This window comes from Microtus oregoni, unplaced genomic scaffold (genome assembly GCF_018167655.1).
Source record: "Microtus oregoni isolate MIOR12 unplaced genomic scaffold, Mior012 000004F_ref0000308, whole genome shotgun sequence".
Classification (NCBI taxonomy): domain Eukaryota; kingdom Metazoa; phylum Chordata; class Mammalia; order Rodentia; family Cricetidae; genus Microtus; species Microtus oregoni.
In genome coordinates, this window is record NW_024543063.1 from 32640276 (window position 1) to 32657160 (window position 16885).

General features: G+C 49.4%; 1 protein-coding gene across 1 annotated transcript; it reads right to left on the reverse strand.

Annotated features, from left to right (window-relative positions):
- Nucleotides 1-178: 178 nt before the first annotated feature.
- Map1lc3b (microtubule associated protein 1 light chain 3 beta) lies at nt 179-9853 on the reverse strand. Its single transcript, XM_041650438.1, has 4 exons — nt 9708-9853; nt 5170-5225; nt 2182-2288; nt 179-1645 (listed from the first exon to the last, which is right to left on the reverse strand). The coding sequence occupies exons 1-4, from the start codon at nt 9745-9747 to the stop codon at nt 1471-1473; spliced, it is 378 nt and encodes a 125-aa protein (XP_041506372.1). The 5' UTR covers nt 9748-9853; the 3' UTR covers nt 179-1470.
- Between the last annotated feature and the right edge of the window lie 7032 nt (nt 9854-16885).

Genomic DNA, 16885 nt, shown 5'->3' on the forward strand with positions numbered 1-16885 from the left:
CATGTGAGTTCGCATAGCACTGACATCATCCTGACAGCTGGCAGATCAGTCAGCTATACAGAGAGTTTAAAACCAGAGCTAGTGGCAAGGTGTTGACCAAGGACAGGAAGATGCCCTCCCCTTCAGCACACTGCAGGGCCCAGTTCCCACACTGACACCATGAGATAGACAGCTCTCAGACAGGTTCAGTTGTGCCTTTATTCACTTAGCGCATTGAAGTGTACAGGTGTCCTATAAATGAAGGCCGCCCCTCTGAGCAGCATTTTTAAAGCAGTATTACAGGAATCCTTATTGATCGCACCGTAGTTATAAAAACCAGGGACATAATGACGTACACAACCTACACAAGACAGGTAGTCAGAATATACATGATGTAAATAAAATAACATTGAAAGATTGAAAGTTAGCAAGTGGACAGCTGCATGCAGGGGGGGGGGCGGGGACGGGGGCGGGGGCTGACTGTAAGGAGCTAGGGTAGGAGGTGGCTATGTTGGCTTCCCTCCATGGCAGCACTGAGATTCTCAGATCACAACATGAGTGACCAAGGGTGGTCTGAGTGTCACAGTGGACCACATGCAGGGAGCCGGAAGCAACGGTTTGCTTTAGTTGGAACTGGCCATGGGTATCTGTCAAGAGCATGTATCTCCTGCTGCTGTTGTCACAGCTGACATCTAGTGAACTGACATGGAGTGGGAGAATCTCAACAGCTGTCTGATAGAACTACCTTACAAAGACAGTTATACACTAACAAATTATCTTATAGCTGTAAGCCAAGTGCAGATGGAGTGCATTGAACTTCAGAGTTCAGGCTACCATTCGACAGCTGCATCCTAATGCCAACACTGCACACCTGCTTGCTCCCTTCCCTGAAGCAGGTATGGGCCAGACAAAACCAAACCAGAAGAAAAACACTTTGCAGCCTCTTAGGAAGCTAGACCAAGTGACCCCTTGTTCAAGGCTGGAGCTGGCCTCTGAGCAGTGCTTGAATGTCTGTGGTAGCATCTAGACAGCAGCGAGGAAGCTTCCCTGCACTGCTGAGGGTGAGCGTGATGGTGCAGCTGGGGGCCTCCGCTAGACAGCCTGGGCCAAGGGACCGCTTAGGCAGACTGCTGAGTGAAAGCCCTTTGAGAGAAGGCAGCTCTCAGGAAGACTGCGCCCCTGATGCTGTTCCATTTTAAATTTCTACTGAGAAAAGTGTCAAAATAACTTGGTCTGTTTTATTGGCAACTTAGGATGCAAAGTATTTTATTTTTAAACTTCTAAAGTTTGAACACAAGAGAGCCTAGTTTAGGTGAGTTTCCAAGCTGAATGCGCTTGCATGGAGCTCAGTTTCTGGCTGACAAACGGTTCCTAACACCCTAGGTGGGCGCCTACGTTCTGATCTGTGAGTGGTGAGCGGACCAGCATCGGCTGGTAACGTCCCTTTTTTCCTTGGTAAGGGCTTAACAAACATTAGGCATAGTTCTGGTCTTACACAGCCAGTGCTGTTCCAAATGTCTCCTGGGAGGCATACACCATGTACAGAAAGCCGTCTTCATCTTTCTCGCTCTCGTACACTTCAGAGATGGGCGTGGACACGCTCACCATGCTGTGCCCGTTCACCAGGAGGAAGAAAGCTTGATTGGCGTTGAGCTGTAAGCGCCTTCTGTGGAGATAAGACAGTGGACAGACTCAATGAGGTCTCCAATCTGTGTAGAACTTGGGCCACTAAAAAAACCCACTGATCTGGCAAAACTAAGCAAGCCCACAGCCCTCTTCTTAGCGTGTTACAGAACTCGGCGGTGGTTGGAATCAGGGACTGGTTCTGTGTCTGAGGCCAGTTACATCCTGTCATCCAAATAGCCATCAGTATTCAAAATCTACAACCGGCCAGACTTTATGTTACTGCAGCTCTGCTACACATTCTCTTACTAACGCCCACTGTCCAAGTGTTCCTGACTGTTTGCTGGGATGGGGGATCTCAGACGGGCCAGCAGCAATCTTTTAAAGAACCACTATCCAGTATGTGTGTCCAACCTATAGCCCTCAGATGTGACACCGTTATAAACAAGCTAGACCCCACTCACAGCTGCAGAGGGGACATGCCTGCCTTACAAGGACATGGAAGAAGGAGGAGGCTGACACCATGATGGGAAAAGGAGAAGTCTCACTCAAGGAAACAGACAGGAAGTGGCCAAATACCTAATTATCTTGATGAGCTCGCTCATGTTCACGTGATCGGGTACAAGGAACTTGGTTTTGTCCAGGACGGGCAGTTGCTTCTCACCCTTATATCGCTCTATTATCACCTGCAAAAGCCAAAGACATTTAGCCGCAGGCACAATGCTCCCCATGCTGCGGCCAGCACGTGCCCTGTAGAGTTAGGCCTAACCTAGTCTTCCCTCTGACACTCCTGTGACCAGCATTCATTCACAGCTCTGTGACACAGGACATGCAATGGCTACCAGGCACCCTTTTTTGTTGTTAAATTGTACTAGGATTAAAGGTGTGTGTCACCATACCTGGGTGTTTTTTTAAAAAAATAAGTTTCACACTGTAGCCCAGGATAGCCTTTAACACATGGCTATCCACCTGCATCACCCTCCTAAGTTCCTAAGTGCTAGGATCACAGCCATGAGCCTCATCATACCCAGCAATATATACAGTTTTATGGATCAGATGGTTATGAGGTCCTCTGTGAGAACAAGTACTCGAAGCCACTGAGTCACCTATCCAAAAAGATTAAACTAGAAACACACACACACATATAACATACACATGTTTGTTTTCGTTTTTCAAGACAGGGTTTCTCTGTAGCTTTGGAGCCTGTCCTGGAACTCGCTCTGTAGATCAGGCTGGCCTCGAACTCACAGATCTGCCTTTCTCTGCCTCCCTAGTGTTGGGATTAAAGGCGTGAGCCACCACGTCCTGTCCCCTCACCAAAAATATTTTTTTTAAAAAATGTTAAAAGCAGCTGGGTATGGTGGTGCAGGAGGATCTGAGTTTGAGGCCAGCCTGGTCTACAGAGTGAGTTCCAGGATAGTCGGGGCTATTACACTGAGAAACTCTTTCTTGGAAAACCAAATATGGCTGGGCGGTGGTGGTGCACGCCTTTAGCAGAGGCAGGTGAATCTCTGTCAGTTTGAGGCCAGCCAGGTTTACAAGAGTGAGTTCCAGGACAGGCTCCAAAGCTACAGAGAAACCCCGTCTCAAACAACAACAACAAAAAAAACCCCAAATACATAATTTCATTAAAAAAAATAATAAAAACTCTAAAAGCTATGTTTGGATATGTGGCACATGTGTAATCCCAGTATTTGGAGGCTGAGGCAGTGAACTGCCTTGAATTAAATACTAATCTGGATTAAAATCCAAAACTAAAGAAAAAGCTGTTACAAGATTTGAGCGTTGATGGACCTAAGAAACGACAGTTTCCAAGTGCCATGGGCATCCACCCAGAGAACAGAAATCCCTGCCTGGTCATGGCATGGCACAGAGGAACACGACCCCGTGCTTCTGGAGGGAAAGCACTTGTCTGCACATGCTCCCTGGATGTGACCTGCATGTGCTTCCTCGAGAGACTGTCTCAAGCTGCCACCCCTATCCCTGCGAGATTAACAACTCCATCCTGTTGCTTGCTTAGAAGCATGGCATCCCCAGGAAATGCCAGCTGTGGGTGCCACATACCTGGGTTCATGAGGCAGACCCTCCGCCAGCGGGGTAGTGAAGGAACATAGAAGAAAGACCTTGGCACTCTCCTAGAAGGCCAGAAGCACGGGAACACTAGAGGGCTGTCCCCGACCCCTTTCCTTGCTCACTGTCCTGAGACTGGCTCTGAGCAGGTCCCAGCCCCTTGTTGGGAATCCCCATAGTGACAGAATCATCTCAACAAGCCTGGCTCCCTCTCCAGTTCCTAACTTCTGCTTTTCCTTCACTCTCCAAATTTGGAAGATGTACATACAGGTCATGGCGGAAGACGTGGCTGGCTGGTCTGAAATAGGACTCTGCCTTCAAGGTTTCCAGCCTGAAATGCCTGGGAGCCAGCCATTGTGGCCACCCTTTTCTCAGCTAGGCAGCACCGAGCCTGGCTCTCTTGCTTGCTTGGTGTCATGAGCAGATAGATGGGCAGCAGAGTCTCTGCAAAGACTCTGGAGCTCTTGTGGGAAGGAGCTGCTATCCTGTGCCCAGACCACAGCCCTGCAGGAAGTCGTGTGCAAATCCTGGCAGGCTTAGGGAGCTGGGCTTCCTGCAAGCAGGTCGGGCAGGCACTCCAAATGAAGGATGGGTTCATTCCAGGAAAAGCCACTCCTCACGGGGCTCTGCCCAGGAAGCATACTCTCAGGAAGCTCCACCCCATTTAAGGACAGGCTGGGAAATGTCCAACCAGCGCAGAACATGTCCAACCAGCGCAGAACATGTCCCACCTCCCCCCACCTGCAGCAACAGTTCTGTCCCCTCCCTTCCCAGAATGGGATGATGGGGTTGGTGGGAAAGCTACACAGGGACACACCCACAGGACGTGGCCCTGGGGCTCCCTCCTAACACAGGGGGCACACCTCCAGGACCTGGTGCTGGGGCTCCCTTCCAACACAGGGACAGCTGACAACCCGAGAGGCTAAGTCCTCTTCTGTTGTGTCAGAGGCACGACACCAGAATTCCTCCCAAAATGTGGGGACTAGCTATAGAACACTGAGCGACTTTGAACCCTGGTCTGTCCATGCCTGACTTCACAGCTCTATGTAAAGTCTGCAACCAGGGAACAGAGCGGGGGTGGGGGGATACCGATGGCTGTCTATCAGCAAGACACTCAGTTAAGGGGCCAAGAATCATGTCCCTTCATCTACAAAGCAGCCATACCACCCTGAGGACTACTGATTCTGACTGACATATGCCATCCTTGTGTCCCTAGCAGTGGGGGCTGGAGTAGAGTTCAGTAGTCAATGCTCAGGCCCTTGGTTCAATCCTGGGATCACAGAGGGGAAAAAAAAAAGCTAAGTTCTAGCCCATCTGTCCCTTTCCCCTTTGACATGCACAAGAGCAACAAGTTCCGGTCAGGAAGAAATGCACGTGGCTAGGTGGGCACACAGAGCCTGAGAGCCCCAGGGCTCCTGCGGGGGTGGGAGGAGCTGTCTTGTGGGGCCAGGGTCCCCTCTTGCCCAGAAGCATAATCACAGTCACAGAAGAACCTACCGGGATCTTGGTGGGGTGCTGCTCCCGGATGAGCCGGACATCTTCCACTCTTTGTTCTGCAAGAAAGGAAGAGACAGAGCTAAAGAGATGGCTCAGAGGTTAAGAGCACTGGCTGCTTTTCCAGAGGTCCTGAGTTCAATTCCCAGCAACCACATGGTGACTCACAACCATCTATAATATGAGATCTGGTGCCCTCTTCTGGTGCACAAACATAAGTCAGGTGGTAGTGGCGCACGCCTTTAATCCCAGCACGGGGGGGTGGGGGTGGGGGGTGGGGGTGGGGGGGTGGGGGTGGGGGGGCAGAGGCAGGCAGATCTCTGTGAGTTTGAGGCCAGGCTGGTCTACAGAGTGAGTTCCAGGGCAGGCTCCAAAGCTACAGAGAAACCCTGCCTCGAAAAAAACAAAAACAAAACAAAAGAAATACATGCAGGCAGAATACTGTATATTTAATAAATAAATCTTATTATTATTTTTTTTTAAAGGAAGAGGCACAGTGATATCAGGGGCCCCAGTTCCTGCTGGTGACAGTCCTGACTGAGGCAAGGCAGAGCAGCAAGGACACCTTTCTCTGGACTTCAGGGATGGAATGCATCTCACCACTGAGCACTGAGGCGGTCAGTAGGCCCAACAGCAGCTCAACACAGCTCAGCGGTTAAAACCCTCATTTCATGGAGCTACGAAGCCAGATGTATAGCCACACAAAGGAGGTTAATTGTGTATCCTGGGGGAGAAGGGGGTGTCTCCTCTGACAACGTCTATCATTCCTGTCAAGGCTTGTTAAGTTTTCAGTCTAATGCAATTTTCACTCAGGACTTGTGGTTAAGGGAGGGGAGCCCTTGGCACTATTCAGGATGTGTTTTAACTATTTTCTGAAATGGTCTCCATATCCCAGGCTGGCCTCAAACTGGAGACCCTCTTGCCCGAGTCTTCCCAGTGCTGAAATTACAGCTGTGCACCTGGTCTACATGTGAAACCCTCTCTCAAAACACACCCCCAAAATCAAAACCACACCAAGCCGCCTGCTGATGAAACACGTTCCTGAGAATATCTGTTTCATTGTTGGGTTCTGGAGCTAGGGTCTCCTTTACACAGCTTGGCCTCAAACTCATCATAGCTAAGGATGACCTTGACCTCCTCAGCCTCCCTACCTCACGAGGCTGGGAGGCAAAGAGCCAGTCTTATCTTCATTTTCAACTTTGTACCAGGCTTTCTGTGCCCAGGACTTGGCCATACAGCTGGAGACACGTCATTCATGAAAGGAGGAGGTGGCGTTAAGCAAAACAAACCCAACAACTCTGACGCCTTGGGGAACACTCACGGTGTATGCAAATAGCTTTGTGGAAATCTTGAGAGGGCTCCAGAACAAACGCTGCTGTCACCGCACTGAGACAAACTGTGGCACTGCCAACTGCACTTGGGTCAAATTTTTTTGATCATCTTTAACAAAGACCATGGAAATAACTCCTGTGTTAAATGCAACCACAGGGCTGCGTTCCCAGCCAATCCTTAACATCACCTTAAGCAGGGACTCGGAGACTAATGAGGAACATGGCTCCACAGACAAGACAGAGTCCTAACTGGTATTTCTACCGGTAGTTCGTTCCTCTTGCAGGAACATTCAGGCAAATTCAGCTGCTCCTCATAGTAAACTCAAGAGGTTGGGGATGTGCTTGATGGCAGATTAATGCCTGGCACATGTCGGGCTCTGCAGAGCCAAGTGACCAGCACCTCTTCGCTAACCTCTGTGCCCTTCTCTACTCTGAAGAGCTGCCTTAGCTCTCTGCACACATTTTCCTGTCACCCCACAGATGGGATGGTACCATCTATACCCGGCTTCCTGCCTCTTTCCAGAAGAGCTCTCCATTGTATAGCTGCTGAATGCTCCAGAGTGTAGGGTAAGTCACTGCGATGAACTCAGCATACATTCCACACTCTGGGGCTGTAGAAATGGCTTACGAGGAACACTGGCTCCTCTCAAAGAGGACCCAGGTTCAGTTCCCAGCACCCCCATGTGGCTTACGGCCACCTGTGACTCCCCCTTCTGGCCTCCACGGGCACCAGCAATGCACATGGTACAGACATACATGTAGGCAAAAGAATCATACACATAAAATAAGAAAAGCTTAACTCACAGGGTCCAAACCCCAGTAGGGCAAGCTCTTTCTTTTACAAAAACCAGGCGTGGTGGTTCACACCTTTAATCCCAACACTGGGAGGAAGAGACTTGAAGATCTCTGTAAATTCAAGGTCAGCCCAGTCAATATTTAAAATAACCAGCTAACCACTACTAACAAAGAACCCTAAATTAGCACGTGTTAAGATGGGAACATCTGGGGACTGGAGAGACGGCTCAGTGTTTAAAAGCCCTGGCTGCTCTTCCAGAGATCCCAAGTTCAATTTCCAGCAACTGCATGGTGGCTCACAACCATCTATAGTGGGATCCAGTGCCCTCTGTTGTTGTGCAGGCAGACATGCAAATAGAGCACTCATGAAACATAAATTTTTAAAAAAGATGGGAACATTCAAGCAGAGTCAGATTTCTTCAAGGAGAAATAGCTATCATCGGTAAGCGGAGAAGGAAAAGGTCAAAGGGCTACACCATCAGAAACCACGATGTCCCAAAATAAGGCCCCAAAGGGAAAGACAGGAATAGTGGTTTTTTTTTTTTTTTTTTTTTTTTTTTTTTTTTTTTTTTGAGACAGGGTTTCTCTGTGTAGCCTTGGCTGTCCCAGAACTCACTCTGTAGACCCAAGCTGGCTTGGAGCTCACAGAGATCTGCCTGCCTGAGTGCTGGGACTAAAGGCGTGTGTCACCATGCCCACCTAATAGCTGTCTTTTTTTTAAGTAAACAAGGTACAAGACTGATGGCCCATAGGATGTGCTCAGCCTTTAGCTGGCTGCAGGGCAAATGAACTGGGGCAAACCTGGAAGTGTGGGGAACTAAGGGCATGCTGGGGCCTCTGTAAGCAGACAGCTGCTCAGAGGCCATCAGTGTGTACTGGAAGAGACGGGTCCTTTAACTGTAAGGGCGTATTTATCACTCCTGTGTCCACTTTTCTGGTGTTCAGGACCATCCTGAGGAAAATGAGCGGTGTGTGGAAAATAGGTTTGTTATTAAATAAATGGATCATCCCCTGTGTGTGTGTGTGGGGGGGGGGTCGCTGTAATCACTTTTGAGAAGAGTGCACCCTGAAACCACTCCATCAGTTTTCACTTGTTTTTCCCAGACAGGGTTTCTCTGAGTTGCGTGACTTTCTTTGAGTTCAAGGCCAGCCTGGTCTACAGAGTGAGTTCCAGGACAGGCTCCAAAGCTACAGAGAAATCCTGTCTCGAAAAACCAACCAACTAACCAACCAAACAAACAAACAAATAGAAAAGTATAAATGAAGTTGGTCCTCCTGTCTTTCTGGCCTCCAGAATGTCTTAGGCCCCTTCCAGCACTGGGGATGATGGCTACTTACTGGAAGTGCAAAAATTTATGACAGAAAGCTAATGGGATTCTGCCACTAGGCGGATCCTGAGCTTCACTGGCCTAAGCCCCACCCAAATTCTTTAGCTACAAAGGGTCTGTTTGGGGTGAGTCCTAAATCCAACCAGTTAGCATCCCCTCAATGCAGGCAGAGAAGACTCCAGAGCTCCACCAACCCAAATACCTTAAAATGGAGATGCAAGAGTGATCTTAGCCTCAACAAAGGGGCCGCTCCAAACAACGTCTGTATGGCAAATCTCTAAACTCTGTGCCCACAGTCAGGACCACTAAAGTCAAAAGCAAGGGAAGCAGCAGCCATCAGACCCCTCGCTTTCTTCAGAACGGCTTGGGGTAGGGGAAATGAAGACAAACTCTAGGGAAACACCTAAAATGCGTTCTAAGGTAAAGACGGAGCTTTGGAGTTTACCCCTCAGACACACAGAGGATCCGGGTCCTGGCTAATACGCACGTCTCACTTTTCCCACCTCCCCCCCTTACTCCTCATCTTTCTTGACGACTGTTCCAGAATAAAGATCACTACAAGCAAATAAGCTAGCTGTCAACTTTCCGTTATGAGACAAAGGCTATTTCTCCTACCCAAACGTCCCCAGGCGACTGCTGGAGCGGAGCAGAGATGGCTGGGTACTGCCTCGGGGCTTGCGGGGCGTCCGGACCTAGGGCCCCACTGAGGACACAGCCGAGACCGCCACGGCTACGGTCCCCTCTGCCACCCGGGTAGCGTTCCCAGTCCCGGCGGGGACGCCGAGACCACCGACGACTAAGGGGACAAGCCGGGCCTGGGCTACCCAGGAGACTGAGCAGGCAGGGCTCGCTAAGCTGGGGGATGAAGAGGGAGACCCTAGCGGCCCGTGCTGCATCCCGGCCCCTCTGACACCACCGGGATCCCGATCGCCGCCCCTCACGACACCGCCGGGACCCCGATCGCCGCCTCTCACGACACCACCGGGACCCCGATCGCCGCCCTTCACGACAACACCGGGACCCCGATCGCTGCCCCTTACGACACTGCCCGGATCTCCCACCCCAGGGCCCCGCGCGCGGCACGCACCGAAGCTGCGGCGCTGCTTGAAGGTCTTCTCGGACGGCATGGCGCGGGGGTCCGGGATCAGAGGCTCAAGCTCCCGCGACGGCCACTTCCCTTGTGTCTCCTCAGCCCGCAGCTGAGTCAGGTGACCCGCGGCACGTCAGCCAGGGCGGGACCAAGGGCGGCCCCGACAATCGCCATGACTGGAGTGGCGGAATCCAGGGCGGGTGTGCGCGTGCGTGCCTGCGGCCAAGGAACGGTCTGTCCTGCGCGTGCGCCGGCGGCGGGGTGGGAGAGGGGGAGGGAGTGCTGGTGAGCAGCCTGGACAGTTGCCGAGACCTGCAGACACCGGTCCCCCTCTGGCCACGCATGATCCGGTGGGTGTCCCAGATCTGCTCCCTTGGCTGATGTCATTTGACATCTCTAAATTCTCAAAAAAAAAAAAAAAAGCCTACTTGAGGTCTTGCCTTTATTTACGAACCCCAAGATGCCTGGAGACTTCTCTTGAATCCGATCTTGTGGCGCCTTCCCCTGCGTGCCCTGTGAGGCCACTAACACAAGTATATACTCCTAGACTAATCTTGAAGAAAAGTAAGATCTCAGGAACTCCAGACTTGTCTGTCGGGGTAGGTTAAGGTCAATTACATGTTCCCTCAAAAAGTTGATGGCCCCCACCTAGTGTTTGGTATATCCATTTTCCCTTCCTATAAAAGCCCATTTGTGTAGCGCTGATTTCCTGAGCATGGAGTTTTGGGGGACATGACTCCCCTAGACTTCCCAGGGTACCCATGTGTAACCCTCCTTTCTTTCCCACCACCTCTCCTCTCGAGCTCTGGTATGTGAGCCGTCAGAGTCCTGGAATACCAGCACAAGCCTGATCCAGCCCTGATCTGCCTCGGGAAGTCCAGGAGGACGGTTCTGTCTGGAGACCTTTACCTCAGCTGTCCCTTCACTGACAGATACTTTCACCTCAGCTGACCCCTGAGAGGCTTTTATCACAGGGCTGTCCCTGCCTTGACTCCTGCTGGGCAAGAGCCTGGACCTGCCCACTCCTCAGCCATGGCTGCCTAGGTCTAGCACACGTTTCAGTCGGTGCTACACCCCAGACCTCTTCCTTTAACTTTGGAAACAGCTTTCTTCACGTGCAGTTTGTCAGAGGGATTGCCTTGTACCTCAAAGGGAACAGGAAGCATTCAAAGCATATTATTGAGGAAAATCTCGGAGGGCCAGTCCTTGTTTGTTTGCACTGTTGCTTGCTTGTGGGTGGTTGTTTCCTATGAAGCTGCTGCCCTGAGACCCAAGAAGCCAGACTAAAAATTAAAATGAAAGCCAGGCCTGGTGGCACGAGGTATGTCATCCTAGCGCCCTGGCAACTGAAGCAGGAGTATCAAAAGTTCTACGCCAAGTTGGGCACGGTGCAGAGACCTTTAATCCCAGCACCCAGAAGAGAGGCAGTCTGAGCTCTGTGAGTCTGAGGCAGCCTGTTCTATGTAGCAAGTTCTTACATAGTGAGAACCTGTCTCAAAAAAGGGGTGAGGTAGGATGGGACTGGTGGGGGACTCAGGCTGCTCTTGATGAAGACCGGGGTTTGCTTCCCAGCACCCATATGGCGGCTGAACTGTAACTCTAGGGGATCTGACCCCCTATTCAGGTCTCCTCAGGCATCAGGACCTACATGGTACACATACATACACACAGGCAAACATTCATCCATATGAAATAAAAAATCTTTGTGTTTGTTTGGGTTATTTTTGTTGTTGTTGTTTTGTTTTTTGAAGACAGGGTTTCTTTGTGTGACTGCCCCTGGCTGTCCTGGAACTAGCTCTGAACTCAGAGATCAGCCTGCTTCTGCCTCCTGAGTTCCTGGACGAAAACTGTAAATCACCCAGCCCCACCCATCGTAGCCCTATCTCAAAAGATAACAAACAAACCAGTAAACAGAAAAAGAATGGACTCACCCAAGCTAAAATCTAGGTCCAAACTTAGATTAAAACTAGGAAGAGCTGGGTGTGGTGGCCCACACCCTTAGTCCAGCTCCCAGGAGGCAGAGGCAGGCAGATCTAGACCACCACCTGGCTTATATCTATTATTGATGGATGCTTTCTCCAGCCTTTCTCTAGCTGTAAAACCCACCTCCTGCACCTGGCTCGGGAAAATACAGTCTGGAGTCCTGACTTGTGCAATGAATTGTTGCCTTAACTTCAGGCAAAGTAAAACCTTCTACATTCCAGGGAATGTAGCCAGGTGATACAGTGTTCCCAGTCTCTGCAAGACCCTGAGTTTGAGCCCTAAGATACAAGAAAAATCTTCAAGTTGTAGCTTTGCTCTCTGACAACGGAGGGGCTGCTTGTTTTTCTGGGTGTTTATGACAGTAAGCCTTCCCTGCTGAAGCTTTCCTGACTCAAATGCTACTGTGTATATGTAAGAAATGATTTTTCTTTTGTTGTTTATCTTTTTACTTATTTACTTATTTTTTTGGACCCTGCGATGGTGATGCTTGTGTCTTTAATCCCATCACTTGGGAGGCAGAAGTGGGTGGATCTCTTGACTTTGAGGCCAGCCAGGGCTAAACAGGGAACATACACACACATACAGAGGAGGAGAAAAAAAGAAAGAAAACCAAATGGGCTTTTTGTGTTGCTGAACTGCAGAAAATACAACAAGAAAAGGAAATGTCTTTTCTGGCTTGTGGCAATGGGGGAAGGGAAAGATGTTTGCCTGCCCCGAGGAAACCCAAGCCTCTTACTTATCAACAAAGGGTTGAAGAAGGGATGGCCAGGGTTGTTCTTTTGTCTTTGCAGTGCTGAAGTCTACACTTTTGGAAGCTGCTTTAATACCACCCCAAGTTCTCAATGCCATGTGAACCTAGACTCATACATCCCAACACGATCTCGCCTCCCCCAGGAGAATGGCAGTTTATACTCACCGAGTATGGATTCTATTCAGAGCGGGCTCATTTTCCTTTACACACAAACACAAGAATCAGACTCGTGGAAATTTGTAAACAGGTGTGTGCTTGAGTAGACATGAGTCACCTAGGAAATGCCAGTTCACCTGAGTCTGTTTGGTTTTCTTTAGTAGTGCAAGGAACTGAGTCAGGCCTGGCACACACTCAGCAAATGAGCCCAGCTTCCAAAATACCCTAGGTTCCAGTCCCAGTCAAACTCAGACAAAAGATGCTTATATGATACATAGAGTATGATTTATTTTGAATAGCCACTTATGTGTATCTTTTTGTTTTGTTTTGTTTTGAGACAGGATTTCTCTGTGGCTTTGGAGCCTGTCCTGGAACTAGCTATTGTAAACCAGGCTAGCCTTGAACTCACAGAGATCTGCCTGCCTCTGCCTCCCAAGTGCTGGGATTAAAGGTGTGTGCCACCACCGCCCAGCTATGTGTATCATTTTTATCCAAATGTATTTTTGTATACCATGTGTGGGCAGTGGCCACAGAGACTGGCATTGGATCCTTTGGACTGGAGTTACAGACCTTTGTGAACCCAGGTCCTCTAGATGCTCTAAACCCCTGCGACATCGCTCCGCCCCCCTCCCCCTCAGTATTATTTACTTTCAGCAATATGATTCTTCCCTCCGAGTCAGTCCATATACACTGGAAAAGTAAGAACACAACGTTTCTACAGACTCATTGTTTACTCAGAGAATTTTCTGGTGCTTTTAAATTTAATGCCTGCACTCTGAAGGCCGAGGCCGGAAGATCTTTGTGGGTTCCAGGCCACCCTGGTATACAACAATGAGCCCTTTTCTAAAAATACAAAGTAAAAACAGGTGTATCAACCAAACTGCTCCTTCTAGAACCCAGGCGGTGGCACTTTGGGACCTCACTGGAAACCGACACCCGTTTCCAACGACGAGCCTAGGCTCAAACCTGAGCACTCCGGAACGCAGGAAAGCCAGGACACCAGAAGACGGGAGGACACTTCCGCCCTGAGCACAGAGCCGAGGTGCCACACTCAACATGGAGAGCACAGGGGCCCCAGGCATGTACAGAGTTTAGGGTCCTGCGCACGCGCCGTCCCGCCCCTATCACTCTCTGATTGGAAGAACCCGCCCATCAACTTTGTTGTCTGGAAATCTATTGGCCAGCTGCGCAGTCACTCTCAGCCTCACCTGCTCTTTAGAACAAGTAAACAAGAATTGCTCAAGAACGCCGCGGGGAGTAGGGCGGTCTGTTGACCTGCGTGCGGCGGGGACAGCGACCTCGGGGAGACCTCTGGGCCACTGGGACGGGTTTGCGTTGTCGCTCTGAACGTTGTCGCCGTGGGCCCTTCAGGCGTGCAAGGTCTTGGTCGTGCCTTGGCCCCGTCCTGGCGCCTGGTGGGGGCCTTTCCCGCACTTTCAACCACCCTGCACTTGGCTTCTGACTCCTGGCACGGACGAACAGATGCTTTCCGCCACTGTTTACGTTTTATTAACATTTCTCAGGGCTCATACTGGAGCCTGGGCTGGCCTGGAACTCTGGTTCCTCTGGCTGCCTCAGCCTTCTGACATTACAGGCGTGAGCCACCATGTTTACCCAAAGTCGACACTTTTTTAGTATTTATTTATTTAATTTATTTTTTTAAGTTTCTTTGTAGTCCAGGCTGGTCTCGAATTTAGAGATCTGCCTGCCTCGGGATTAAAGAGGTGTGTGCCACCACCTGGCAAAGTCTACGTTTTTTTGCTTGTTTTATTCAGACTTGGTTTGGCGTAGTTGTGTCTGGTGGCGGGCAGCTCTACACAACCTTGCAACTCCTGCGTTCTGCCCTTCGGTCTTACCCTTCCCTCTGCTTTCCTTTAGGAGTCTCCTCCCCTCACGGTGCCCTTTCCACTTTTATGTCCTCGACCACATACACACGTTGAAACCTAGGATCCACTTAGGAGAGAAAATGTGTTATTCGTCTTTCTGGATTTGACTTATGTTACTTAGTAGAATCATCTCCATCCAGTTCCATCCATTTTCTTGCAGATATTGTAACTTCGTTAATCTTTATAGCTAAATAGAATTCCCTTATGTATAGACGCATTTTCCACACCCATTCTTTGGGTTTCTGTCTCATGGCTCTTGTAAACAGAGCCAGCTGCGGTGAACACTGTAAGTATCTCTGGCACGTGGACTTTGGAGTCCTTCAGGTTTGCGCCCAGGAGTGGCATGGCTTGATAGTTCCAATTGTAGATTTTTGGGAACCTTGATACTGATTTCCGTAGCATCTGCACCAGTAGCATCTGACCCCATAGTATTGCAGGGTCCCACCATTTTCTTTCCAATGTGCCGCTTTTTATATGAAGGTTTGTAAAAGAACTTGGTTATTATGTGCAGTAGAGAGACCTATACATTCTATGTACTAGTTAATTTTCACCTGTGCGTATCAAACGCTCAAGCAAAACAAAATGTGTTTGTGTTCCATGAAACATAATCTTGCATGTTCATCAGCATCCCACGCTGCACTGGAAGCCTGAGCTGGCTTCCCAAAACACCACCTTCGGGATTGCATCATCCTGCTTGGTTCTGGCTCCATCTCCTGTTTCATCGGCTCAGATTCCGTTCTGGCTTGAGCCTTCCTTCCACGCCTTTGTGCCTCTTGGTCTCTGCTTCCTGGCAGATCTTTGCTTTCCTATCCTTGTGTATGTCATTGCCTGGCACCGCTCTCAGCGTCCTGGCTAAATTAGTACTTAACAAGTACCTCAAGTAGCTGCCTCTTCTTTCCAGAACAGTCTACCTCTTGTGCTTTTCTCCTAGCTAGCTTCATTTCCTTATACATGTACATATTCTTTGTAACTTTTCCTCCGTAGTTTTTGTTTTGTTTTGTTTTTGACAGGGTCTTGTTGCGGATCTCTGCCTGGAACTGATTGCTCTGTGGATCAGATTGGCCTCGAACCCACAGAGTTCTGCCTCTGCCCCCAGAGTGCTGGAATTAAAGTTGTGTGCCATTTCCGAGGTCTCACCTGTTTTCGGTGATATTTTGGTGTTGGGGATTGAATTGAGGGCCTGCGCACTTCTTGTAACCACAAATGCTGCTTCCCCAAAGATCCTTTCTCTGAGCAGAAACAACGCTGTCCTCTGACTAACAGTTACATGTTACATGTGCTGTGTAGATCTGTGTCTGTCTAATGTTTTCCAGTTGCAGAGTTTCAGAAGTAAACATAGGTACATTTATTCTTATAAAGTGGAAAACGTGGCCAAATTATTTTATGTTTTAATGAGCGCTCAGTTCCTCTAGGGAAGGTTTGCTATATTAATCCCTTTCTGCCCAGATCCTGTTATTGACATTGTGGGTTGATAGATTTGCTTACTGTCTTTCTTGAGATAGGCCGTCACCTGCAGCCCAGTGAGTTGCCTGCCTCAACTTCTGTTATGGGTGTGGGCTCACTTAGAGATTAGCATTGACCATGAATAATTTTTTTTAATTATTATTATTATTCAATTATTAGATTTAATTTATTTAATCAATTCACTCTGTACACCAGGCTGGCCTGGAACTCAGAGTTCCACCTGCCTTTGCCTCCTAAGTGCTGGAATTAAAGGCGTGTGCTACCACTGCCCTGTCCATGAATAAATTTTAATAAGAGGAAGCTTTTTATTTCTGACACCTGGACTGATTGGGGTCAGTTCTGCACTTCAGAGCATTCCCAAACTGCAGCACCTAGCCATATCAGCCCAGGGCCTATAAAGGCAAAACCCTAAGATGACATGGATTCTGCCTATCTGTAGGCAGGGTCTAATTTTAACACATAAAGGAGCAGGGTAAGCTAGTTTGATTACAAAGCAGAAGTAGCCAGATGGCTCAGTGGTTAAGAGCACCGGCTGCTAGGGTACAGCCTGTACCAGCTAGGGGCTTACATGATAGAGGCTTTTTTTTTTTCTTTCCCTTTTGGTCTTTCAAGCATTAATTCTAAACTCTAAATGTAATGTTACCCACCCCACTTCCACGGCGCTGGGATTCGAGGAGCCTGCCACCAGGGCTGGCTTTGTTGTACCAGAGCGAGTATGGTACTTTGGAATGGAAAGACGCACAAAGCAGTGGCACCCAGTCTGGTGAGGCAGCTACAAAAGCTGATGCAACCACCAGTCCCTCGGGTTCTGGCTCAGCCTGTGTTCCTCATTCCTCTGCATGACACCTTGTTAGTTTTCATTTTGCGTACTCAGAGGGTAAATATGCATTTCCCCATGTGCTGGTTGCCACATCCAAACGGTGTTTATAATAAAC